The sequence below is a fragment of the Urocitellus parryii genome, chromosome X, assembly GCF_045843805.1.
Source record: "Urocitellus parryii isolate mUroPar1 chromosome X, mUroPar1.hap1, whole genome shotgun sequence".
Classification (NCBI taxonomy): Eukaryota; Metazoa; Chordata; class Mammalia; order Rodentia; family Sciuridae; genus Urocitellus; species Urocitellus parryii.
In genome coordinates this window covers 106,460,010-106,487,791 of record NC_135547.1, presented here as the reverse complement: position 1 = coordinate 106,487,791, position 27,782 = coordinate 106,460,010, and the positions used below count along the sequence as shown (strand labels likewise).

The following is a 27,782-nucleotide window of genomic DNA, read 5'->3' as shown; positions in this document are numbered from 1 at the left end:
TTTCTTATAAAAAGTGTTTTGGGATATTCATCTACAAGTGAAATAAATGTTTGTTCTGGGTGAACTAGCTTTTTAAAAATTTTAATGACTGTCTCAGAAGCTTCATGAAAAACAGTTAAGAGTAAGAAAAAAGGCAACTTCCCAGAAGCCACCTTTATCCATCTCCTTGCAGTTTGATCTTAAGGAAGTCATTAACCTTGTGAGTTCCAGTTTTGTCAGATGTAAAACAGTGGGAGGTTACTCTGCCTATGCCTCAGGAGTCAAAATCAAAATCAAATTGCTTGGAAAATTATAAAACAGGATTGTAACATATTTATGGATACTAACTTCTATGTATTAGATTGGATTTCTGTCATTTTGCCTTGGATAAAGTGTTTGCATATATGAACTAAGGAAATTTAGCTTTGTGAACTAACAACTAAGAATTTATTAACTCAGATCCATTTTCTGTCCACTCTCTACTCAGTACTGTGGAGAAACTAAACCCTATAGGGGATCAGAATTTCCCAGGATCTCTTGCTAGCTAGCATATTGGATCAGACCAATGAGAGATGCTGGCAAGAGATACTGTAACAGTTGTCTTCTTTATGCTTTGAATATAGCCCTTGCTGCTGTGCCACTACAGCTTATTTTTAAAAGGCCATTTTTCTTTCCCCCACCCTCTCTCCCTGTTCTTCCATAATCTCTCCCCCTTCTTAATCTCAGGGGAAAGAAGACTACCTTTCTTCCCCATCCTAGATAGTTATTTTTCCTTGAGTACACACCCACCATAGGAAAGAAGTAATCCAGACTTTGGGAATGGCACCAGAAGATCTCAGAAGAGACTAGTTCCTAAATTAACGAGTGAATTACAACTCTGGATAGAAAATGAGTGGAATATAGCTTTATAATCACCTCTTTAAAAACTTCCTGTTCTGGGCTGGGGTTGTGGCTCAGTGGTAGAGCATTCACCTAGCACATTTGAAGCCCTGGGTTGGATCCTCAGCACCACATAAACTAAATAAATAGTTTTTAAAAAAGTTAAAAAAAAACCAACAAAATTCCTGTTCCCCCATGGGCAGAATCACAGCCTCTGGGACAGGAGTCCCCTGTGTTTCTCCTTTGCTAGCAAAGCAATAAAACTTCTTTTTCCTTTTTCTCAAAAACCATGTCCTAGTTATTGGATTGGCATCAGGGCCAAGGACCAAGCTTTTGGTAATAATAGAAGAGCAGGATAAATGGTGAAACTAGAGAATTTCTCCCCTGCTCTCTCCATTTGGGCAGTGTTTCCTTTGTGTCTCCATTTTCCACTGGTCAATCCCTCCCTCCATGATATTTGCTGAGCAGTCTTCACAGTGGTTGAGTTAGCACCAGATAGTTGTGGTTTCTGGGCTTTGATATTACTTGGCCCTCCAGCCCTTGATGTGGTAACAGCTTCCTGAAGCTGCTAAATTTAGAATTGCCTCACTATCTCCTGTTATATTTTCTAGCTCCTCCATTATCCATAGAACCAGTCTTCCATATTAAATTCCTTTTGTTTGAAATACCTGGTGTGGTTTGCAGATTGAACCCTGTTGATATGAACTAAAAGAAATCTCATTAGGAATTCCACACGGGTAATTTCATATATCTAGCATTGATTTCATGAAATATCAGAATTTATATTTTGCATCCTTCTCTAGTTTCAGAGGAAGAGGTGATTCTTCTGCTATTGGAAGTTGATTTCACCATCTGGGCACCCATCTATTCTGGGATCCTCCTCCATGTACTCCCTTTCTCGATGTGTGTTCCAATTTCTTGCCTCTCTGCAGGGTCCTTCTTTACAGCCTTCAAATATGAGTGTCTCCTCTTAAAAAAAAAGAAAAAGAAATCTGGACTCTTATCATTTTCTTTCCTTCCATAGTCACACTCTTCAGAAAGTAAATATTCACTCATTGCCTTAACTTGGTTACATTTCTGCCACTCTAAAATTTCATCAAAATCAGGTTTCTTCCTTTGCTGTTCCACTAAAACTATTCTGATAGAAGTCACTGAAGCCCTTAATTCTTTACCTCCCCCTGTAGCCATGATCATTCCTATGTAACTAGGAAGTTCCTTTAACAAAAGGCTGAATTTACTTTCCTGCCTTTAACCCTGAGTTTGACCATGTGACTTGCTTTGCCTAATCCTAATGAAAAGTTAATAGAAGCGACACAAGCACAGGCTTGAAATGTGTTTATGCAATGAGACTATCCCTTTTGAACTTCCCATCCCTATAAGACAAACATACCATATGTTAGCCTGCTCATCCCAAGAGGAGTATGGATGACATGTGGAAGCACAGTCACCTCAATCAATTCTGAAGCATGAAGTGCCACTCCACCCAAATTGTAAACTCATGGAAAGGCAACGCATCCTTACTGTTGTATGCCACTAATATTTTCATTTCATTCCAGCAGTTTTTGTGATTTTTTATTTGTGCATAATTATACATAATAGTGGGTTTCATTGTGACATATTTGTATATGCACATAACATATTTTGATCAATCTTGTTCCCCAGTGCCTCCCTTTGCTTTCCTTGCTCCTTTCCCCTAATCCTCCTCCTCTACTCTAGTGGTCTTCTTTCTATTATTATTATTTTAATTAGTGCACTATAATTCTAAAAGCAGGATTTGTTGTGGAATATTCATACATGAACATAGCATAATTTGATAAGTTTTATTCCCCAGTACCTCCCGATGCCCTCCCTTTGACCCTCCTTCTCAATCCTTTTCCCCTCCTACATTGATATTCATTATATTTTGTGAGGTCCCTTTTTTATTCTGTTTTTTTTTTCCTCTAGCTTCCACATATGAGAGAAGACATTCAACCCTTGATTTTTAGGTCTAGCTTATTTCACTTAGCACGATGTTGTCCAGTTCCATCCATTTACCAGCAAATGTCATAATTTTATTCTTCTTTACGGTTGAATAAAACTTTATTTTTTTGTGTATATATATATATATATATATATATATATACACACACACACACACACACACACACACACACACTTTCTTGTCTTTATCCATTCATCTGTTGATAGACACCTAGGCTGGCTCCATAATTTGGCTATTACGAATTGTGCTTGCAGGATTTTTTTTTAATATTTATTTTTTGTAGTTGTAGTTGGAAACAATAACTTTATTTTATTTATTTATATGTGGTGCTGAGGATTGAACCCAGGGCCTTGCACATGTGAGGCGAGTGCTCTACTGCTAAGCCATAACCCCAGCCCTGCTTGTAGCACTTTTGGTGAGGAAAAATATGTAATGGATTCAAATTTGCAATGGCCAATGTCTGTGTAACGATTTAGGCTCTCACTTACTTGATTCATTTGCAGCAGCTGGTACTATTGACTACTGTCATTTCCTTAAAGTTTTTTTTTTCCTTTCTTGGCTTCCTCCTTTTGGATTTCCTCTGTTCTCTTGTATGATTCAAGTTTTTCTTTTTTACCTGTCCCTTAAATATTACTGTTCTCCATGGTTCTGTCCCTGGCTCAGTTTTATATTCCCTCTGATTGTAAATTGATCCTCAGCTGACGAAGGAGGACTGAAGAAGGAAGCAGGGAGCACACCCCTAAAGGAGGTACATCATAATTTTCCCTTATATCCAAATCTTCTACCTCCATTGTTACTACCTTATTTTAGGTCCCCTTTGTCTCTTGTTCATCCTTTTTACTTTTGTTTCCTTTTTTCTTTTGGGTACCAGGGATTGAACCCAGGGGGACTTAATCACAGAACCACATCCTCATCCCTTTTTAAAAATAATTTTTAATTGTTGGAAACAATAACTTTATTTTATTTCTTTTTATGTGGTGCTGAGGATTGAACCCAGCTCCTTGCACGTGCTAAGCAAGAATTCTACCGCTGAACCATAAGCCCAGCCCCTCCTCAGCCCTTTTTACTTTTCCTTGTGAGACATGGTCTCGCTAAGTTGCTGAGGCTGGCTTTGAACTCACGATTCTATTGCCTCAGACCCTTGAGTCGCTGGGATTAGAGGCATGTGCCCAAACTTGCTTTCTCATCTCCATACAATTGTTTAAGTAGTCTTTTTGTAACACAAATAGAACTTCTGTTGCTCCTCTATGTAAACTCTTTCATTGTGTGTATAGTACATAGAAGACATGAAAGTTCAAATCTCTCTTCAGATCAGAAGGACTTCATTATATATAATTTTCATCTGTGCATCCACTTTAACCTTTTGCTCTCCTTTTCTCATGCAATCTCATAATTGTCCATGTGACAATTCAAAATCTCTGGAAGTTAAGGGACTTGTTCAAGATGGCATAGTCATAGGGAGGGAGGAGGAAGTACTGGGGAGTGATATTGGCCAAATTATATTGCGTGCATGTACAAATATGTAACAACAAATTCCATCAATATGAACAAGTGTAATGTACCAATAAAAAATGTGAAAATAGAAACAAAAGATGCATAGTAAGAGAGGTGACATAAAAATGCAGTTCTATGGATTCTCAATTTGGGGTTCAATCTAGTTGGAGATGTATTTTCATATAAAGGAATTTAAGAAAAATAATTTGGTCTTCTATAACTTAATTTTGAAGAATATAAATTCTCTTCTTGATGATCATTGTATGATTATGATTGGAAAATTATTGTATACAAATAAGACATTTCCTAAAAAAGGTAGCAGAAAAAATACATTTGGTTTATAAAAAAAAAATCACTAAATGATTTAGCCCTAAGATTGAATTAATGTTCTTTCTATAAATCTTTACTGGGAAAAGAAACACAAATTTCCTTGTGTGACTTAAAATGACCTATAAAAAGTCTTTATGTATTTATAATAGAAATGTTAAAATATCCGTAAGGAAGCTATTTCAAAAGTAAAACCTCCCACCATTAACTTCAAGACTCATCTATTAAACCCTCGACATTACCAAACAACTCTGTTTCAGAAGGTAACACTCTATAGAGGGGATAGTATTTAAGAAAATGGCCCTCATTTTCCAGCTTACTGGAAATGATTAATCTTTTCAATTGCTTTGAGGGCTACATACCAACGTTGTTACTTTTTTGTCCTTTCAACAATGACTACAAGCTGAGAGCAGGCAAGTAAATGTGTTATCGGCCAACCCATTAGAGTTCCATTATTTTCTGTCTTACATGGCTTCATGTAATGAATTTTTATAATTAAACTAATGGCATACAATTTATTTTTCCCCCTCTTTACTTTCAGGCCCCATTTCTCTTCCAGCTTCTTTGGAATAAGTTTTATACAAAAAGAAGGGAGGAGAGTCCTCCAAGTGCTTCATTACCTTAATTTCATTATGACATTTTGGAAAGCATTCCCTTTATCTGGGCTCTCTTTAATTTGCTGACTTTATTAAAAGGCTTAAGCAGTGTTGTAATTAACAAATCATCAAGCTACCCAAGGCATCTAAGAGTAGTCTAGTTGAGAGGGTGTGGAAATGGTTGGGTAGAAATGACTCTAGAGAGAATGCCAGAGGACAGATCTCCAGAAAGTGGTAGTAAACTGTATTATTGTTTACAAATACCAGTGCCTTTTAATTACAGGGGATTATACATCTGCACTTTAAGAAACAAGAAAAGATTTGTAATCTTAATGACATGAAGATATCCTTTTAAAAGCAACTTTTTTGAATACAGTTCATAAACTATTAAGTTGATCAATTTAAAGTACAAAATTTTGTGGTTTTTAGTATATTCACACAGTTGTACAACCATCAACACAACCTAATTCTGGGATACTTTCTTCACTCTAGAAAGAAATCCTATGCCATTAACAGTTATTGTTCACCATCCATTGTCCCCTGCTCCCAGTCCTCTGGGACTGATTTATGTCAATTAGCTTTATGTTTTTGAGGTTCAGCCATGTTATAGCATTTAATTTCTTCTCATTGTCAAATCTTCCACTGTTGGAAGTACCACATTTTTATCAGCCAAAAAACATTTGGGTTGGTTTTACATTTTGGCTATTATAAATAATGCTGTCATGGATATTTGAGTGAAGGATTTATATCTATATATTTTCATTTTTCTTGAGTATATACCTGAGAGTAGAATGGTTATGTCATACAATAATTCCATGTGTAGTTTCTGGAAATTGCTAGTTTTCCCAATTTTAAATTCCCACCAATAATGTATGAAGGTTCCAATTATTCTATACCATCAACACTTGTTATTATCTGGCTTCTTGACTTTAGCCATCTTAATGGTATAAAGTGGTATTTCATTGTGTTTTTTTTTTTTTTTGTATTTTCTTTTTGTTGCTGTCCTTAAGGCAAAGCATTCAGACTTTCATTCCCATGTTAGCTATGGATTTCTTGTAGTTGCCCTTTTTTTTAGTCTGAGGAACTCCCCTTCTGTATTAGTTCCCTAAGTCTGCTATAATAAAGTGCTACAAACTGAGCACCTCAAAACAACACAATTTTACAGTCTCAGAGTTTTGAAAGCAAGATCCAAAATCAAGCCTCTGTTCTCCTATTCCAACAAGCCATGTTCCCACTGAAAACTGTAGTTTAGTATCCTTCCTTGTTTCTCCCTATCTTCTGGCAGTGACCATATATCCTTGGTATTTTTCTGGCTCGCAGCTCTGTCATGCCAATCTCTGCGTCTATTATCATATGTTGCTGTCCACATTGTATGGCATTCTTCTCTTTTCAAAAATTAGTGTATCTAAAGAGTTGTCTGTCAATTTTGTTGATCTTTTCAAATAACCACATTTTGGTTTTGCTGATTTTCTCTACTGTATTTATTTTCTCTACTTCATTTAACTCTAGTATTTATTGTATCCTTCTGATTGCTATAGATTTAATCTTTCTCTTTTTTTCTAGTTTCTTAAGGTAAAAGGTTAGGCTATTGATTTGAGATCTTTCTTCTTTTTAAATATAGGTACATATAGTTACACGTTTTATCTTAAGCATTGCTTCGGCTACCTCTCATAAAGTTTTGAATGTTTTATTTTTATTTATTCTTTCTTGAAGTACTTTTACGTTTGGTTTTCTTCTTTGACCTTTGGCTACTTAAGTATATGTTATATGATTTTATCACATTTGTAAATTCTTTTTCTTTTTTTGATATTGGAGATTGAACCCAGGAGTGCTTAACCACAGTTGCTTAAGGCCTCACTAAATTGCTGAGGCTGAATTTGAACTTTTTATCTTCTTGCCTCAGCCTCCTGAGCCACTGGGATTACAGGTGTGTGCCACTGTGCCTGGCTGTAAACTCTTAAATTAACTTATTCTACTGATTTTTAATTTCATTCTACTGTAGTTAGAAAAGTCTACATTATATGATTTTAATGCTTGTGAATGTATTGAGAGGTATGGCATAGTATATTGTCTACCTTGGAAAGCATTTCTTGTATAATTGAGAGGTATATGTATTCTGCTATTATTGGGTGGATTGTTGTATAGATGTCTATTAGGTCTTGTAAGTTAATAGGTTTTTCATATTTCCATTTCCATGTTGATTTGCCTAAATGTTCTATTCATTATTAAAAATGAGAAATGTCCAACTACTTTTGTTGAATTGTCTGTTCTCCCTTTAATTCTGTCAGTTCTTGTTTCATGTATTTTCTTAATTCTCTTTTTGTTTCTAAGATTGAATTATCCCTATTGACCTCTCATCAAGTTTGCTGATTATTTCTTCTGTATTCAGCCAGTTTATCCCTGTTTCTGAGACTCCCTAATGAAAATTTCATTCTAGTTGTGATTTTCAACTTCAGAATTTCAATTTGGTTGTTGTTTATATATTCTGTCTCTTTATTTATACTCTCTATTTGTTAACACAAGCATACAGTCTTTTGTATCTCCTAGGAATATGTCAGAGCTTGTTCATGTCCTCTGTGGACATTTAATTGTTCCGATCTTCATTTAAAATTTTTTTCTTCTCAAGACACATGCTTATTTCAACTAGTAGTATAGACTAAGGAAGGTGCTATGTAAAATAATTGCTACTGATTCATTTGGACAATCTGGCTGTACAACTTTGCCTGGGGAGTTAGCTATATATTAGGGCAAATAATGACAAGGTTCTGTGCATAGAATTTTTCTAGGAAGCTGCAAGACAGATCTAATAATGTGATGTTCTAGGGATACAATAGGCCTTTTTGAGGAACTCCAAGCCTGTCTACATTCTCTGGTGGATACAAAGATGCTAATTTTCATAATTTCCATGGATATAAGTCTCCTGACTTTCAAGACTACTATAGAGCTGGGAGAAAATGATGGGGAAAGGCCAAGGTAAAGAATCTCAAACGTTGCTGTTCTTACTGAAGTTTAATAGGTCAGAAATTGTTGGCAGTCCTTTGGTTAATTTCAAGAGTTCAGAAAAGATGATTTAAACAATATTTACCAGCATTTTCATTGTTGTTGTGGACAAGTGGATTTCCAGAATGACATATTTTCATGCATGGAATAAGTTAAACTGTGAAAAACAAACTATGAAAAATATGGTACAATCAAGGCCTAAAGTAATACAAGACATGATGACTTGCCATTAAATATTTATACAATAGAGCAGGACCAGCGGGATACTAGCCCATTACTACTTATGCTCTACCAGTGATGTAGAATGTGCTCTCCTTGTATACCTTGAGAAATTTCATAGTACTTTTACTGTTTTTGTTTTTTGGTGGTGGGGGCCATTTTTTGGGGATTGAATTCAGGGTCTTTTAACCACTGAGCCACAACCCCAGCCCTATTTTGTATTTTATTTAGAGACAGAGTCTCAATGAGTTGCTTAGCACCTCACTTTTGTTGAGTCTGGCTTTGAATTCACCATCCTCCTACTTCAACCTCACAAACTGCTGGGATTACAGGCATGTGCCACCATGTCTGGCCTTAGTATTTTTTTTTGTACTTATAAATGGACAGAATTCCTTTATTTTATTTTTATGTGGTGCTAAGGATCAAACCCAGTACCTCACACATACCAGGCAAGCACTCTGCCACTGAGCTACAGCTCCCCCGGCCATAGTACTTATACTCTTAAAGTATGTTTTAGCTTATTGATTCTTTCTCTTTAATCATGTTGAAGCTTTAGGGGAAAGCAAAAGGGAATTTAAAAATGCATGGAGAAATGATAGGTCCTAGCAAGATTTCTGATGTTTGCTATTATTGTACAAGAAATCCAAACCTCAAATTACTAATGTAGGTCAACTTGCTGATTTAATTTTGTGTAACTGTAAAAACATAAGCAAAATCTACAAAACAATAATTAAGTTTCCACAATTATACCTGTCTTTAAGGCAGATAGGATATCATATAATACCATCCATCCCTCCAAAAATAATTAAAAATTCAAGGCTTTACTTCCATTTTTGAAAAAAATTTCCCCCTGATTACTTTCTTTTCTAGTAAAATAATTTGAGATCCTCAAATAGCCAACATACTATATATAACAGTTCTAGTTTGAAAATTAATTATTTGATTACAATATATCTGAGTTCTGATTCCCTAAAGAATGTCTTCAAAACAGAGATTTTGCAGCCTTGGAAATGTTTATTTAATAATTTGAAAATTATTGGATTTCTTGCTTCAAATAGTTTTAAGTATTATATAGCCAAATCGGCTAGGCTCAAACAAGACTTCACTTCTATATTGAATTCATGTACTCTTAGTTCAGCCAAGCAGAAAACAGTTAATGCCGTCATGTTTGAAAAGCTTTTATGCTGAATTTGACACAAAAGCAATCACAAAGCAGACAAAAAAGGAATTTCTCTTTCAAAAGCTGAAAGGAGAAAAATAAATGAAAACTCTGAGCCTGGGCAAATCTCTCTTGACACTGGAAATGAAAGTTTAAAATTATGATGAAGAAATAATTTTTCCAAAGAATTCATTGCCAAGTTTGGACCAATCTTAATATCCTAGGGAACGGGTTGTGAACTCAACCAAGATTCTGCCAAATTAAATAAATCCCATGATGACCACTGATGGCAGTTTTAGGAACCAATGGAATACTATTTTTGCCTCTTATCAAAGTTCTAAATGGCACTATCTCTCATGGGATTTTGTCATGGCCTGTTGGCAGGCATTTTGATTAGGAGGGAAATCTTGTATGTTTTGCCCTAACATCTGTCTTCTATCTCAAAAGAACATTATTATATCAGGTCTGTGGAGGAGATCAGATGAAGACTTGTGGTTGACAAAATTAAGTATTTTCTAATTCATATTTTTTTAAAAAAACTTAAGGATTATATGGCAAAGAAATAAATGATAAATATGGACTTTTTTTAAGAACCTACACATTACTAATTGACACAATGGGCCATCTACATTCTGTTAGGTAAATTAGGACTCTCCTGTTGCAGTTTCTTTCTATCCTGTCCATGGTTTTAAGATAGGTTTTTCCCAGATGCCATCTCAGATTTGATTTCTATTATGCAAATGGATTATTATCGTTCCAATTTCTTCTCTACTATTTTTTCTTACCATATGAAGAGTTTTTCAAAATGTCAAACTAGTAAGGAAATAAAAATGGGACTTAATGCTATAAAATTAAAAATATTATTAAAAGTTATGTAGCAATTTTGATAAAATTTATGCCATAATGCTGAACTTACAAATCAAAATTAAACATTTTACCTACATTATTAGGAAAATTAAAATATATGTAGATAAGAACTAGAAGAGATTATAGATAAAGATTAGCAATTATGGATCATTAATACATCAGGATTCTTGGTGATTTTTTAAGGTTCAGGTATGGTGATTAGTCTAGATTATAAAAGGGTGTAACAATGCTGGTGGTTGTCTTTGAAACTATTTCATTTTTGCTCATTAGTGACAGGGTAGTCATCAGTGATAATTCTTAAGGGAGGATATCTGCTACAATCACAGCTCTCCAACTCTAATGAAGCCCACAGTCTCTCTTGCCAGTCTCAGGCACACAGGCTCAGAGAGAATTTATGAGGAAGGAAATCCTGGTCAAATTCCCCAATTTCACATCATGTCTGTTTTTACTTTCTTCCTTAAATAAAATCGTATAAGTGATAATCCTGCTAATATCACTCAGTAGTGAAAATATATCAAACATAAAGACCAGAGCTTATTTTGTTTGCCCCCAAAATTAAATTCTAAGAAGAATTTTAAAATACCAATTTCATTTAAAATAGAGCAATTGGGGCTGGGGATGTGGCTCAAGCGGTAGCGCGCTCGCCTGGCATGCGTGCGGCCCGGGTTCGATCCTCAGCACCACATACCAACAAAGATGTTGTGTCCACCGAGAACTAAAAAAAAATAAATAAATATTAAAAATTCTCTCTCTCTCTCTCTCTCCTCTCTCACTCTCTCTTTAAAAATAAAATAAAATAAAATAAAATAGAGCAATTGGGTCTTTCATAGTAGAAAATAATACAAAAACTTTCCCCTGCCTGTTTTCTCTACCTACTGGCTTATGTAAGTAATACAATATGATCTTATCTGTCAATTAATAATTACAATTGTCTTTCCTTCAGGCCCTCATGGTGTTTTCTTAATTTGTTTTAGCCACACAGACAATAGGTGGAAGAGGAAATCTGTGAGATTATCTACAAGAGTAACTGCTATGTATTCACATCATAGCTGCGTTACTGAACCTTTCTAGCCTTGTTTTCTTATTTTCAAACAGGAAGAAGAATACTTTCATAAGGAGATTTTGAAAAGGTGAAATAAACCAATATATGTGAAGTGACTAGCATAGTTTTTCACACATACCACTCACTCACTAAAAGTAAGTATTAACATTAGGAATACTTTTGTTATTAGCATATGTTATTCAGGAAATGAATGGGAAGATCACAGCTTTTGTTATCTTTATCTGTCTTATGAACTTATATTGAATGTACAACTATATATATATATATATATATATATATATATATATATAATTAAATTCCTAAATACAGAACACAAAACACAAAATATCCATTTCTATAGAGAATGGTTGAGCCCTTTTTATAATGAAGTTTCAGATAGAACATTCTAGAGCATTTTGTTTTAAATTTCAAAAGTTTGACAAGGATAGTAATTGTAATACAATACTGTTTTTGTTTTATGTATTTATTTAAAACATTTACATGGTTGAGAGTAAGATCGTTTTGTTTTCTTTCACAATTCTTTTTGCCATTTTTGGTCTTATTGGAAGCCACTTACTCTTCTGAGAGCTATTAAATCCTAATCATCTTTGCCATAACTTTAAGATTCCCTTAGGTTAAGATTATTTCTCATTTGCCAATATCGAGGCTCCTCTATCCCTAATCAAATCTATTACTATATGCCTCTCATCTTTCCTTTCCCTCATCTATCTCTTCCAGGGAAAATTTGTTTTCCTGCTAATTCTTTCTCATCCATTACCACTTTAGTCTATAATTTTCTAAATTCATAGTATCCTGAATTTATGGAGCGTACCTTCTCGGTAAGACCAGATCCTTAGAGAATAACCACTTGGATTTTGTTTCACATAGTCAGACAAGGAAATAGGAAAATGATCATTAGAAATGACTAATGCAATCTATGCTTATTCATATTAGTGAAAATAAGCATCTCATGAGAGAAAGAATTTTAGTCTACATAGATTTTGCTTCCAACAGAGCTAATGTTAAGACTTAAAATCCTATGTGGCCTTTTAATATTCGTATCATATAAATGAAAATCTTGTTCTCATAGCAGCTTAGATCCTTTGACAAAGTGGCTATGATACAGATTGGTTAAAAGCTCATCAATTACTCTTTATGAAAATAAATTGGAAACATGCTCTTGTCAATGAGATATGGTAAAATTTTCAAGCTCGGCTAAAAACCCCATGGATTGATTGACTAACTATATTCTCTCTTCCTCTCCTCCAGTGGCCTTGGGCAGCCATATATTTAATATGATAGTTTCCAAAATTTGGAAAAGCTTATCCCCAAGTGACCATTTGGACAGAGCTCCTAAAAAGGGCTTTTTAGCTTCCATTGGGCTATGATATAATCAAGGAATGAATCTTATTATTCTTCATTGTATTTAGCTGTTGTCATTTCAGTGTTTATTTCTTATTGTAGCTTAGCATAATTTAACTTAATTTAGAAACAAAAACCTCTTAATCCAAGAAAACTATATGGTTTTCTTCTAAGATGGTATAATTAATATAAGATTCAGATATCTGTTTAGCAAAAGGCCTTTTTTAACAGATACAAAAATCTGTAAAGGATTTTGATCAAGTACTCAGTCTGATCAACCTTCTATCATGCTTAAAATGGTAGGGAATTTCTGCTTAAAATTCCTTTACAAGTATTCATTCTCTAGCATTTAAGGTATTTTCTACTGATCTACAAGTGCCACATTTGAAAGATTCAAATGAATGCAAAGCATCATCCATGGTGTTTTATAAAATATATTGTTAGATAAATTTTACTTCCTTTCCCTTTTTCATATCCTAAGCAGTTCTAAACTATTAAGTAGATATATATCTGGTAAAGTTTGGGAGGAAACAAGGAAAAAGTGAAGGAAAAGAAAGAAGGGAAGAATGATTTGGGCTTGAGGTCAGAGAATGGGAAGAAAAAATCAGAGTACGCCTTATTCCTGCCTTGTGCTATAGCCACTTCTCTATTTAGGCCCTCAAATAAGGTAAGGAGTAGATTTGTTATTTGTTTTTCTAGGAAGGAGTTAAACCCAAATAGCTGACTTCATGCTACTAACTAAGTGTGGTATGTACATCAATTTTGAAGTGATCTTTAAATATAGTTCAATATAAAAACTATCCCACTCTACCCAGATAAAATAAAATCAATTTAAGATTGATATTAGCCATCAATTTTCCACTTATCTCTATTATGACTCAAAAGTTACTTCAATTTAAATGTATTTTTCCTTTAATAAATTTATATTTAAAAATCATTAATATTTAATCCATGGCATAATTTTACTCAGTTTACCAGTATTTTGTTTTGAGAATACATCTTTGATACTAACCTTGGTCTCAGTGATTTTCTTTTGGATTGTATCCATTATATAAGGACCCTCCTTCCATGATTCAAGTTTGGCTCTGGCCTGTCGTAAGACCTGCTCAGCTTCTTCCTTAGCTTCCAGCCATTGTGTTGAATCCTTTAACATTTCATTCAATTGTTGCCTCCGATTCTGAAGGTGTTCCTGTACTTCATCCCACTGATTCTGAATTCTTTCAACTGTAATGAAAGGAAAAAATGAACACTGATAAATAATAGTCTGGAGAAGACATTTTCAATTTAACATCCAAACATTATCTCATGTTTATATTGCTCATTGAAAAACATTGTTCATTGCATTAAGACTAGGACAATAGATAAGATTCCTTACTTTTTTCACATGCTAACCATGATTTCTGTTAAATTATCTTCCTGAAGATGACCTAGAACACATATATGTGTGTATACACATATATATGTTTATATGTATTCATATAAATTTTTAAAACATTTTTTAGTTGTAGATGAATACAAAACCTTTATTTTATTTATTCTTATATAGTGCTCAGGTTTAAATCCAGTGCCTCACACATGCTAGGCAATCTCTCTACCACTGAGCCACAACCCCAGCACCTATATGTATAAATTTCAACTATTTTGTCAATCCCCAGAGTCAAATATGAGTCATCATTTAGAAAGGTTCTACAGCAGAATGCCCAGATCTCCTACCATTACTATTCATTAGCCCAATTTTTAGTACCAGAGTTTGCATTTTATTGCCTGAAGGATTTTGGATGGCAAAGCAAATTCTTGTGGTAACAGAAATCCAAGTGGCAGGGTAAACATATTGAAGTTGATATCTCCTCACCATGTCCTAGGAATAGTCTATCACTAATGACTGATCATAGGAATTTGGGTTTGGACACTCTTATGCCCTTATGGGAGATAACTCTGAGGCATGTGTCTTCCAAGGGATCTAGAGTTTCCCTGGAGGGAGAAATTTGCAGTGGCTTACAGTGGTAGCTGGTTGATAATGGACCATCTTTTATTGGCTACCTTGCTTCCTTGCTTTAGTGTTCTCACTTCCTCACTCCTCTGATATTTCCCTTACCTCCTAAATAAACCACTTTTCTTAGAATCTTCTGAGGAAACTCAAGAGTAGTTAGGTGTATTGGAAACTTCTTTTAACAACATTAAAGAATTCATGTGGAGTACATTTTGTACAATCAGCTTATATTGAGGCTATTTTTGGCATCATTATGAGTCTAAGAGAAGTCCTTTAGATTTGGTTAAGAAATCCTTTATTTAGAATATTAACAACAAATAGGATTACATTTTTTCTAAACAACTTCTTTAAATTGGTATCAAAAATAGAAATAATGCTGTAGAAAATAAACAAAATTACCAACCTCTTTATCCTTTAACAATAAAACCTAACAGAGATTCTAGATTCTTACCTAACCCTCATCTAATATATATATATATATATATATATATATATATATATATATATATATATATATATAGTGTGTGTGTATGCATGCGCACACAATCAGTTACAAATTTCCTTCATACATACCTTCTTCCCTGTTTCTAATGGAAAGCACTGCATTCCCCCCCCCCTTCATGTCTTTAGTACACTGTATACAAATCTTCTACCCCAAGTTTTGGTTTTACATTATAAATTCTACCCTGGAGAAAGATTAGTAACTAATATAAATTTGTTCACCTTACTCCCTATTTAAAACCTGCTATAGCTTGAGTATGGTTTGTCTCCACAACTCCTGTTGAGGCTTGCTCTACAAGAGAGCATTATTGGGAAGGGAGACACAGTGGGAGATGGTCATTGGTATACTCGTGAATTCAGTAATGCCTTTTTTTAGCTGAGTGAACTCTTGCTCTCACCAGACTGAATTAGTTACTGTGAGAGTAGGTTGTTATAGAGCAATACTGCCTCTCAAGTTTTGCCTCTGCTGTGGTTTGGTTCTTAAATGTCCCCCCAATGATCTATGAGTTAAAGGCTTATTCCTGGGGCTAGGTTTGTGGCTCAGTGGTAGAGCATTCATCTAGCACGTGCAAGACCCTGGGTTTGATTCTCAGCACTGCATAAAAATAAATAAATAAAATAAAGGCATTGTGTCTGACTATAACTAAAAAATAATATTAGAAAAAAGGCTTATTCCGCAGCCCATAACATTATTAGGAGGTATTTAATCTTTAGCAGGTGGGGTCTAGTGGAAGGAAGTTAGGTTCTTGGGGATGTGCCCTTGAAAGGGACATTGTAACTCTGCCCCTGTAACTTTATACCCACCATGAGGTAAGCATCTTCCTCATGGCACTCTCCCCACCAGGATGTACTGCCTCATCACAGGTCCAAAGGCAAAAGAACCAAGGGACCATGGACTGAAACCTCTGAAACCATGAGTCAAAATTAACCTTTCTTTCCCCTAAGTTTATTCTATCAGGTATTTTATTTTCACAGTGACTGAATGTTGAATAGAAAAGACTCTTTCACATACACCCATTTGCCCTTCCACTTTCCACCATGAGTTGAAATATCATGATATTCTTACTAGAAGCTGAAAAGATGTCAGTACCATACTCTTGAACTTCTTAGACTCCAGAATCAGAAGTCAAACTAAGCCTCTTTTATTTTGACAAATTATCTGGTTTTGGTGATTCCGCTATAGCAACAGAAAATATACTAAAAAAACCTTTTCAATATCTCCCCACTGATTCTGGTGTATCTTAGCTTTATAGACATATTCCTATTGTTTGGGCTGTGTGATCTAAGAGGTTTATCTACAAAGGAATAAGTCACAACATAAGCAGGGTATAAGAAAACCACTCCAGAAAATCCAAGAACCTTGTAGCCATAGAGTTGTTAGAATGTCTAGACCAAAAAGCAGGAGGGAAAGAAGAAGTGGTCAGAAACAAAGAATCATAATGAGAAACCACCTTGAGAAAAAGCAGTAACATTTTATCAAGAGACACAGCCAGCCTGTGGCAACCTCAGAAGTAGGGAATTAGGAGCATAAATATCCTGATCTCATTTTGCCTACTCTCTTAAGTTTCCTATTAGGGCTCCCCAGTGCCTAAACCAACTGGAAGCCAGAGAGCCTGGGAGCTCAATGGTGACACATGTCAGCCCCCCAGAATAGAGAGCAGGATAGAGAATGGCAAAAATTGGCTATGGATGAACAAACAGAATGTACATAGCACAGTACCATGAAATTATGTTTCTTACTTCAGGATGTAAATAAACTCCTTTTTAATAAATCATGCCACCTCCATACAGTTATGAGAAGTTGTAAATGAGCTAAAGAATTACTTAAGATATTTTGTAAATAAGGATCAGGGCTACACAGACTCTACAAAACCAGTGATTGGGTCATGAAATCAAGAATCTGGTAATCAAGACAGGTATAACTGAGTGGTTGGCACTCATTGTAGACTACTATTTTCATTGGGTTTATTTCTATTTGAGAGTTTTCTGTGCATTAAGAAAGCAGTCAGTGTATTCCATTCTGACTTTGGTTAACATATCAACTTGTGTTTAAATAGCAGTCTCTATAACCTTTGAACACCATTGTTTTGTTTATTATCATTACTGCTCCACTTGGTAGTGGGAAGCCCATTATAATTGAGGATTTATAGTTACTGATTAGTCTTCTACTTAATTTTTGGTTTGTAAAATTAATAGCATAAATACTATTATAAGAAAGCTGTTTAATATAAGATAAAATGTAGCTCACTGTTCTGAAATATTTTCCACTAGTCACAGAAACAACTGATATTATAATTGAACACTTTTTTGGGAGGTGCCAGGGATTAAACTTGGGGACACATAACCACTGAACCATATGCTCATCACCTTTATATTTTTTTAATTTTAAGACAGGGTTGCTTAGGGATTCACTAAGTTGCTGAGGCTGGCTTTGAACTTGCTATCCTCTTGCTTCAGCCTCCTGGGCTGCTGGCATTAGAGAAGTGCACCACTCATCCTGGCTCAATTATACACTATTTTTAACTTGCAATAGAAAGATACATTAGTTTGTATACTTTGCACATTTTTTACTTAATCTATTGTAGTAAACTATAGATATATAAAAGTAATAAAATTTATTTTCCTTAAAAATAGTCTCTGATTTCAATTTGTCTTAACCTTAGTTAGCTTTAAGTACTGACATTTTACTATGTTAGATATTGTTTTAGAATGCCAAATGGTTTTTACATAAACATGATGAGCTGTTTGGATTCATCCCAGTGAGTATATTATATATCTATAATTAATTTTGATATCATAGACAGTCTGTATTTTTAAAAGGTCATCATTTGACATCAGGATGAAGTAAAGCAGTTCCTCCCATTATGCTGGTATATATCTTTAATTGTGGAAAAAAGAGGAAACTTTTATAGCCTGGACTGAATTTGAGAAAAAAATATCATTTGAGTGCTTGTTCAATCATATTAATGGAAGATTTTTAGCCTACAGTGGTTATATATGCATAGTAGGGTAAGATAAAATGGTACATTGGGATGTACATTCTACTGAGAATGTGCCTTTTCACTCTTGACCTTCAACTACACATTATAACTAGATACTACTTAACTAAATAAATTTATAGGTTACAGGATCATTTGATAATCCATCTACACCTGAATAGACCCTACCCAAACATTTATCCATCTAGCCATACAGTTGCCATTTCATTCTCCATCTACTAGCTAATAAGTGTTATGTCAAGTACTGGGAAAACAAAGAAGCCTAAGACAGATTCCCTGGCATATGGCTTGGACATTTGTTAGACAGTGTTGCTATTCACTATCTACCTGAAGAATACATGATGATCTAGGTTAAAATAATGAGTGAATCTTGGACCTACAATGACAGAGGTTTTGAGGGCCATTCAAATAGGAGTATAATTGTACATAGACTGGATGGTCTATAGCATAGTTACATACTTTGGGGGAGAGAGGGAAAAGTCTGGGATTGAAAATTCCTGCAGAGAAATAAAAACTGAAACCATTAATGTGAATGCATTCTGATCAGTATGACATATAAATTGAGCAGAGCAGAGGTTTGAGGATGGAGTCTTGGAAAATACAACGAACAAAGAATGAATAAAACACAAGGAGACAATAAAATAAAGGTGAGAAGTATAAGAGGAATATCAGGAAAGCATACTCTCATAGAACATGAAAAAGAAACATTTTTTAAATGATAGTGGTTAAAAATTTTAAATGTCAAAGATGTAACAAGAGATAACAAAAACAAAAATAATATTAATTTGAATACCTATTTGGTTCAGAGCACTATTTTAAGTTCTCTACATGTATTAATTCATTTAACCATTATGAAAATCCTATCATTATCAATGTTATGCTGTTTTTGCTGCTGATGTTATCTTCATTTAACACATTAGGAAATAAAGACTGTGTTAACGAACTGGCTAAAGGTCATACAATCAGTGACTATCAGAGCCAACACTAGGACCCAAAGAGTAAACTCTTGGACCCATGCCCAAAGTACCATTGGCTTTGGCCATATTTAATTCCATGAAAATGAAAATTATTTTAATGGACTTGTAGATTTTTTTGGAGACAGGGTCTCTCTATTATGCCCAGGATGGTCTCAAACAGTCCTCCCACCCCAGACTCCTGAGTAGCTATGAGTACAGGTATGCACAATCATGCCCAATTGACAGTGACAGAAAACTTCTTGTAGGATATTAGCAATAAATTTCTATGAAGAAGACAGTCAATTGTAGGTTATTCATCTAGACCTCTTTATGAGAAGATAATGAAAGAACAAGTTGAGGTCAAGGGAAGACTTTTTTTTCCAAAATAGAATTTAACAATATAGATCTTTTTTAAAAATATTTTTGTAGTTGTAGGTGGACACAATACTTTTGTTTTATTTAGTTATATTTATGAGGTGCTGAGGATTGATCCCAAGGCTTCACATATGCTAGGCAAGCACTCTACCACTGAGCTACAACCCCAGCCCCAAGAATATAGATACTGAGGATGAAAACATGGAAATGATCAAAAAGGTAAAGATGATAACTGGTAGAGGAGAGTTCCTGAGAAGGTGAATTTACTGAATATTCATTAACTGCTTCTTCTCCTACCTTCCCCTTTGTGTTCCCATTTATGTGGTTTCAATATGGTAGACTTCCCCTAGCTCTAGCGGTGTCACCTTGTTGGTTGTATGTCATCTCCCTGGTCTTAGATGTTGATTCAGGGATGGACTTATGTCTCAAGTAAGGTTAATCAGAACCCCCAAACAAGCAAATAAACAAACAAACAAGAAACATCTCCAAGAGTTTTTGTTGCCATTATTAAAGAGGAAACACATTGCTTCCTACTTAAGATAAATGAAAAAGCATAGAGCCCTGTAATATTCTGACATCCTTCTTGGGACAATTAAAGGGAATTAAATGAAACAAATATTGTTGTACAGAGCCATGAAATAGAGAAGGAAAACTATAATCTGGCCATGCTATTTAATTCCTGAATTAAATTTTACCTATCTCTCAACTGTATTGTGACAGTAGCAAATATATTTCTCTTGAGTTAATTTAAGCTACTTTGAATTGAATTTTCCATTTCTATATCTTAAAAAAGGTCTAAATGTGCTGGGGCTGGGGGCTTAGTGGCAGAGTGCTTACCTAGCATGTGCGAGGAACTGGGTACAATCCTTAGTACCACATAAAAATGAAACAAATAAAATAAAATAAATGCATGATGTCCATCTAAAACTATATATATAATATCTAACTGGTAGAGAGTAACAAATTCTTTTGATGAAAACATAGGTTTAAAAGGAATGATGCAAGAATCAGAGGAATTGACTTAGAAATGGGTATCTTTCAAATAAAAAATTAATATTTATTTTTTAGTTGTTGAACACAATACCTTTATTTTATGTATTTTTATGTGGCACTGAGGATCGAACCCAGGGCCTTGCATGTGCTAGGTGAGCACTCTACCACTGAGCTACAACTCCAGCCCTCAAATAAAAACAATTAAAGAAGAGTTTTATTCTGTTTAAAATAATTTAAACAAGAGTATCTGGATAAATAAACCTGATGCTTATTTTACCTTGGAGGAGTTCCTACATAAAAACTTCCAATGGCTGTATAATCAAAGCTTACCCAAAATGCCATGGCATTTAGATGATATAATTCTGTGATCCTTATCAGTATGAGAGACATGTTTCCCACTTTATCCTTGCTTTTAATATTTTATATAATGAACTCACAAGTAAAATGGACATTCCAAAAATAAGACATCTAAGGACCAAATTATCCTGGGGCATTCACATATAGACCGGCCATGCCTTGTTATGCCTATGGTTTAAAATATATTCTATTCTTTTTCCTTTTAAATAGATTTTTGATAACTAAGCACACATTCAATGTCATCATTAGGTAAAAAGACTTTCCCTGTTCCTCTTATGTGCAGTGATTTTCTCCCACAAATGTTCTCTAGGTTTACTTATTTTGTTATTAATTTAGTGTCACTGCATTAACTCTGTGTTTGTGTGTGCATGTTTTTCATAAAACATCTTCAGTATCATGTTTACTAGTAGAATACCCTTATTTCATAAAAATATTTAGAGGTTAAATGATATGATGGGCTAGAGTATCCTATGATCCAAAACCAATTCATAGTCTTTCTCTAACATTCTTAAAATAATTATAGGTTAGACGGAATCTGTTGGTAAGTCATTTTGCCTCAATCTTTTTAATCAAATCACAGACTAATGTACAAAAGTCCTTTTCATTATATATATCAATTAAGGATATTTTATAGGCATTTTAAAATTTTTGAATATACTGAGCTCTAGAGAATAACAGCCATAAATATCATAAATATTATATTGTTATTAACATAAGTACAATTAGGTGAATACCAGAAAGAGTCTGTAGAACCATGGCCCCTTGTGAAATAGCTAACCATTTGTGAGAATCCATTTTGTATAGAAGAATTTATAGAGAGATAATTTCCTTTACAAAAGGATTCATTATAATTTTTTCTCAATAGTTTACATATTAAGCATATTTAAAATATTACTTGACTCACAGTTACACTCCAGGTATATATTCAACAGAAATGCAAACTTACATTCACCAAAAGACATATACTAGGCTGTTGATAGTAGAGCTATCTTCAACTGCCCCAAATTGGAATCTACCCCAAATCCCATCTACACTAAAATGAACAAATATATAGTGCTATCAACAGAATACTCTCCAGCAACAAGAATGGAAGATTCACAATTACATGCAATAACTTGGACAAATCACAAATACAATGTTGAGGGAAAAAAAGCCAGCCACAAACAAGGATATAAATTCCATTTATATAATGTACAAAGCAGGAAAATGCAATAGAAGACTTTAGAAGTCAGGATAGTGGTTATCCTTGTGGGAAAGGCAGGCAATAGAAGGAACATGAAGGAGATGGCTGAGGTTCTGATAATATTCTCTTTTTTGTTTTTTGGTGCTGTTTACAGAGTTATATTCACTTTGTGAAAATTCACTGAGTTAGACATTGGTGAAATATATATATATACTTTTCATTATACATGTTAAAAAATAAAATTTAAAATGTTATTTAACTTGTAAAATATACTCTCTATATAATTTTGGACAATTATATTTTTCAAAGGGGATGTAACATATATAATATGCATCACTTTGATTGTTGTAAATAAGAGATTCAATGATTTTACTGTGAGCAAAATGTAATTTGGGCCTTAGATTTATGGGATAAAGAACATTTCAGAAATACTTATGGGTCAGTGAACTGGACTAGACTCCCAGCAGCAAATCATCATATATAGACTACTTAAGCAGCCATTCACCTAGTTAATAAAGGAAACAAAGCAGTATAATTGATTTACATAACTGTCCTAAGAATAGAACCTGTAAAAACATATACAAAAATATTAAGTTTTACATGTATTTCATTTTGAATGAAAGCAAATGTAAATTCTGAAGATCATACAAATGAAACTGCTGTCCTGAAACTGGTTCAGTGTGGTAATTAGGCACCATATAGGCCTAAATAATTGTCCATAATGGGGTAACAATTCAAACTACAGAATTTCACCACACTTGTGACACTTCACTAAGGAGATTGATAGACCAAAGATGTATTATGGCAATGTACTTGATCACTAGAGCCCACACTGTTAGATTTACATTTACACCAGATTCATCTGACATACAAAAGTGAAATAATAATAAAATATATGCACATAAACCCAGACAATCTGTGCATGTTTGTAATTGAAGAGCTACACAAATATACACATTTCTTCTCACTGAGGCCCATTGTGGAAAGCTTTGCAACTGATTTGTGCAGTAAATAGATGCTGGATAATGAAGGAAAATAAATAACCAATACTAAGATTCAGGATGACAGACTGGGACACAGCATGTGTCCTGATTTATGGATCTCCAGAAGTGTCAAATTGGAAACTCAGCAATCATGTCAAGAACCATAATATTGCAGACAAAGAAACAGTTCAGTTGATTAAGTACTAACCAATCTTTCACTTCAAGTTTTTAAACCAGCTATGCTTGATTATCGATACACATTCTTGACTGATATAAATTCCCACATCTCTCCTAGGGAAGAATGTTACTTAAAAAACAAGAGACAACTGCCTTTTTGAGTGTATAGTGCTACTGAACAAAGCAAGGAAATTTCTTCACTGAAAGTACAGACCAACAATAAGAAGTTAGCATGACTGAGTTTTATAAAGTAACCTTGACTACCAGTTTGTCCTGGGTTATAGCCCTGGATTTGTGATAAAATAGCTCATTTAATTTGGATAAGTTGGTTAGCCATTGTTTCAGCTTCCTTAACTACAAAATGAAAATTGTTACTGTGAACCATAGAAAGGTCATGAAGGTAAAATTCAGTGATAAATAAAAGCATAAAGGACCATACTAAGGAAAGGTGTTATTGTTTTTCTGTATAAAGATGGTTAAACAATGGATTATAGTTATCAGCAACTGTTCATGATCTGCTAGGAGGTTGTTTTTGTCAGCTTTTTTTGCTACTGTGATAAAAGAACCTGACCAGAGCAATTACAGAGTAGGAAAGTGTTGAGAGCCACAGCCAAAGGGGCCCCAGCAAACTTCCAGCTGCCGGCTGATGATTGGCTCACAGTGGCCCCAGCAACATCTAGCTGATTGGCTCCTCTGCGGTGATGTTCATTGGGCTGTTTCCCTGCCCTTCAGACTGCCAGCTGATGATTGGCTCACAGCGGCCCCAGCAACATCTAGCTGATTGGCTCCTCTGCGGTGATGTTCATTGGGCTGTTTCCCTGCCCTTCAGACTACGGAACTGCTCATTGGGGGACTTCTTTGGCTCCGCCCACGCGACCCAGCCAATCGGCCTCAAGAGCAGGAGGATGGTGGGAGGTGGTGTGGTGTGTGAGGAGAGGCTTGTGGAAGCCCGTGGTGGCAGTTGGGCTCTGAGGGTTTTTCCTGAGGAGCTGTTTTGTTTGGCGTTTGTAGTTTTAAAAATAAAGTTTGTTTCTTTTGACAAGTGGCTCCTGAATTGTGCCCAGCCAGACTATTTGAGGGCTCATGGTTTCAGAGGTCTTAGTCTATAGAAGGCTGGCTTCATTCCTCAGGGCTCCAGGTAAAGGAGAACATCATGGTGGAAGAGTGTGGCAGAGGGAAGCAGCTCACATGATGATCAGAAAGCAGAGAGAATGGTCTCCACTTGCCAGATATGAATACATACCCCAAATCCATACTCCAATGCCCACCTCCTCCAGCCACACCCTACCACTTCAGTTACCACTCAGTTAATCCCTACCAGAGGATTAATTCACTGATTGGGTTAAGACTCTTATAACCCAATCATTTCTCCTCTGAACCTTCTTGTATTGTCTCACACATGAGTTTTTTTGGGGGACAATTCACATCCAAACCATAACAAAGTACACACTATGGATCTCAGTGACTCTACAGAGTACATAAGAATTCCAGATAAAAAATACCAATTTGGAAGAGTTAAATTTCAGGTAAATATTTGAGGTCACTTGAATGGTTGAAGAGTGACAGATATGTTTAACTGTGGGCAAGAGTGAGGAAAAATGATGCCAACTGCAGTTAAAACAATGAACTCTAGCCAGGTGCAGAGGTACACACTTGTAATCCCAATGACTTGGAAGACTGGGGTAGGAGGATGTCAAGTTCAAGGCCAACATCAGCAATTTAGTGAAACCCTGTCTTGAAATAAAAAAATAAAAAGGGCTGAAGACCTAGTTTCAAACCTCAGTATAACAAAAACAAACAAACAAACAACAATGACAAAACCCAAAAAGATAATGAGCTCTGAACTATTGTTCATGGGACTTGGGGAGAACATACGGGGGAATCACCACAGACTTTCAAAAGTGTGACTTTTAAAAGCATATAAGAAACTGATATCAAAATATAAATAATGAAAATTCAGAGAATATCAACATTAGTAATTAAAATTACAGAGACTTCTGCAAGTCATGTAAATATGGTTCTGTAGAAGTCTATAGTTAAGATTATTGAAAGAAGTCTCAATACTAATCCACTAAAAAGAAGAAACAGCAAACATGCTAACTATGTAGTTAGTATAATGTGCATGTGCTCCATTTAGGAAGAGGAAAGGAGGAATGTGGTTGCTGGACTGATATAAGATAAAATGTCGATGGCATAAAAGACCAGAAAGCTAAGAAGAGAGGTCAATTATTGTCATATAATAAAATCCTAGTCATTATGACCAAGTAGAATTTTCTGCTTTTTTCTCTAAACCTCAAAAAAGCTAAATGCAGAAAAAGTCATGCATTTTTCTGAGAGACAGAACCATAATAAATGATTAAATTAAAAATACACTAGAATATTAGCCTAACACTTAAGGTTAATTTCTAACATGGAAAAGATCAATAATTTAGTAGTATTTTCACGCTCAGTTTTCTCCTCTGTAATATGGGGATAATAATAAAAAGAAGGTTAATAGTCTATAAAGATGAAAGAAATAATACACATAAGGCACTTGCAGAATGTCTGGCCCATAACTAACTCTCAATTATAGGGTTAAAGATGGCAATCATATATTTTTGTAACACAATTGGACCTCTCTGGGCTTCTTAAATTCTGAGTCAAGAAGCAAAGGGGGGTAGATTGGATATTCCCTGGGGTTCCTTCCAGCTTTAATAATCTGTGAAATACATGTTCCCTGATGCTTCTGTGAGAGATGGAGGTTCACCTTACCAGGTTATTGTGAAGAATTTTGCTATCACAGTACCTAGATGAAAAATAGCATGTCAATAATCTTATTGCTTCCATGGATATACCTTTTAATATTTAATCTTGCTCATGTTCATATAGTCAGTCATGCTAAAAGTCAGATAAATTCCAACTAGCTTTAAAAAATGTTTTCTTGGTTGATGATATGTATTTGTATCTCGATAGAGGCATGCATTATTCAGGTATACTCATTTATCAAAACACACTGGTATACCTGAGATTTGTGGTATCCAAATCTGCTCAACAACAAATAAAAATAATATGGATGAATATTTTGAGCTCCAGTTAATAGTATGCATGTTGAAGTGTTTAGGGGTAAATGAAACTGATATCACAAACTTACTTTGAAATGCATCAGAATATAATAGGGGTTGGAGAACAGATAAAGGGATAATATGATACAACAGAATATGGATGGTGGATTCATGGGCACTCACTCTACAATTCTTTCAGCTTTCTGTGCAGTTGAAAATTTCCAAAGTAGGAATCTTATTAAGGAAGTTGGGGCCTAATTTGACATGATGCACATTTGAGCCTACTTTTTTCTTCTATTAGGCACAAGGTCTCTGGTTTAATTCCTAGATCCTTGATCCACTTTGAGTTGAGTTTTGTGCATGGTGAGAGATAGAAGTTTAATTTAATTTAATTTTGTTACATGTGGATTTCCAGTTTTCCCAGCACCTTTTGTTGAAGAGGCTATCTTTTCTCCAATATATGCTTTTGGAACCTTTGTCTAATATAAGGCAATTGTAATTAAGTGGTTAGACTCTGTGTGCTCTATTCTGAACCACTGGTCTACAGGCCTATTTTGGTGCCAACACCATGCTGTTTCTGTTACTATTGCTCTGTATTATTGTTTAAGGTCTGGAATAGTAATTCTACCAGATTCACTCTTCTTGCTAAAGATTGCTTTGGCTATTCTGGGTCTCTTGTTTTTCCAGATAGTAATAGAAAAAGCAATCATGAAATCTATGAGGAATGTCATTGGGATTTTGATTGGGATTGCATTGAATCTGTTTAGTGATTTTGGTAGTATGGCCATTTTGACAATATTAATTCTGCCTACCCAAGAACAAGGGAGATCTTTCCATCTTCTAAGATCTTCTTTAATGTCTTTCTTTAGCATTCTGTAGTTTTCATTGTAGAGGTATTCCACCTCTTTTGTTAGGTTGATTCCCAAGTATTTTTCTCAGGCTATTGTGAATGAGGTAGTTTTCTTAGTTTCTCTTTCTGAGGACTTGCCACTGATGTACAGAAATGCCTTTGATTTATGGGTGTTGATTTTATATCTTGCTACCTGAATGAATTCATTTATTAGTTCTAGGAGATTTCTGGTGGATTTTTTTTGGGTCTTCTAGTTATAGAATCATATTTTTGGCAAATAGTGAAAATTTAATTTCTTTCCTCTGTCTAAATGCTCTGGCTAGAGTTTCAAGAACTATGATAAATAGAAGTGGTGAAAGAGGGCATCCCTGTCTTGTTCCATGTTTTCCAGGGAATGCTTTCAATTTTTCTCCATTTAGAATGATGTTGGTCTGGGGCTTAGGATGGATAGCTTTTACAATGTTGAGATATG

The 27,782-nt window shown here is 34.8% G+C and overlaps 1 protein-coding gene across 3 annotated transcripts in view; it reads right to left on the bottom strand.

The window, feature by feature from the left end:
• The window catches only part of Dmd (dystrophin), a 2,014,880-nt gene that overhangs the window by 545,883 nt on the left and 1,441,215 nt on the right, over positions 1-27,782 (bottom strand). For all 3 annotated transcript variants that reach the window (XM_077794046.1, XM_077794047.1, XM_077794048.1), the window contains one exon: positions 13,918-14,129. In XM_077794046.1, the coding sequence (XP_077650172.1) occupies positions 13,918-14,129 (212 nt within the window). The remainder of the gene's footprint in view (positions 1-13,917; positions 14,130-27,782) is intronic.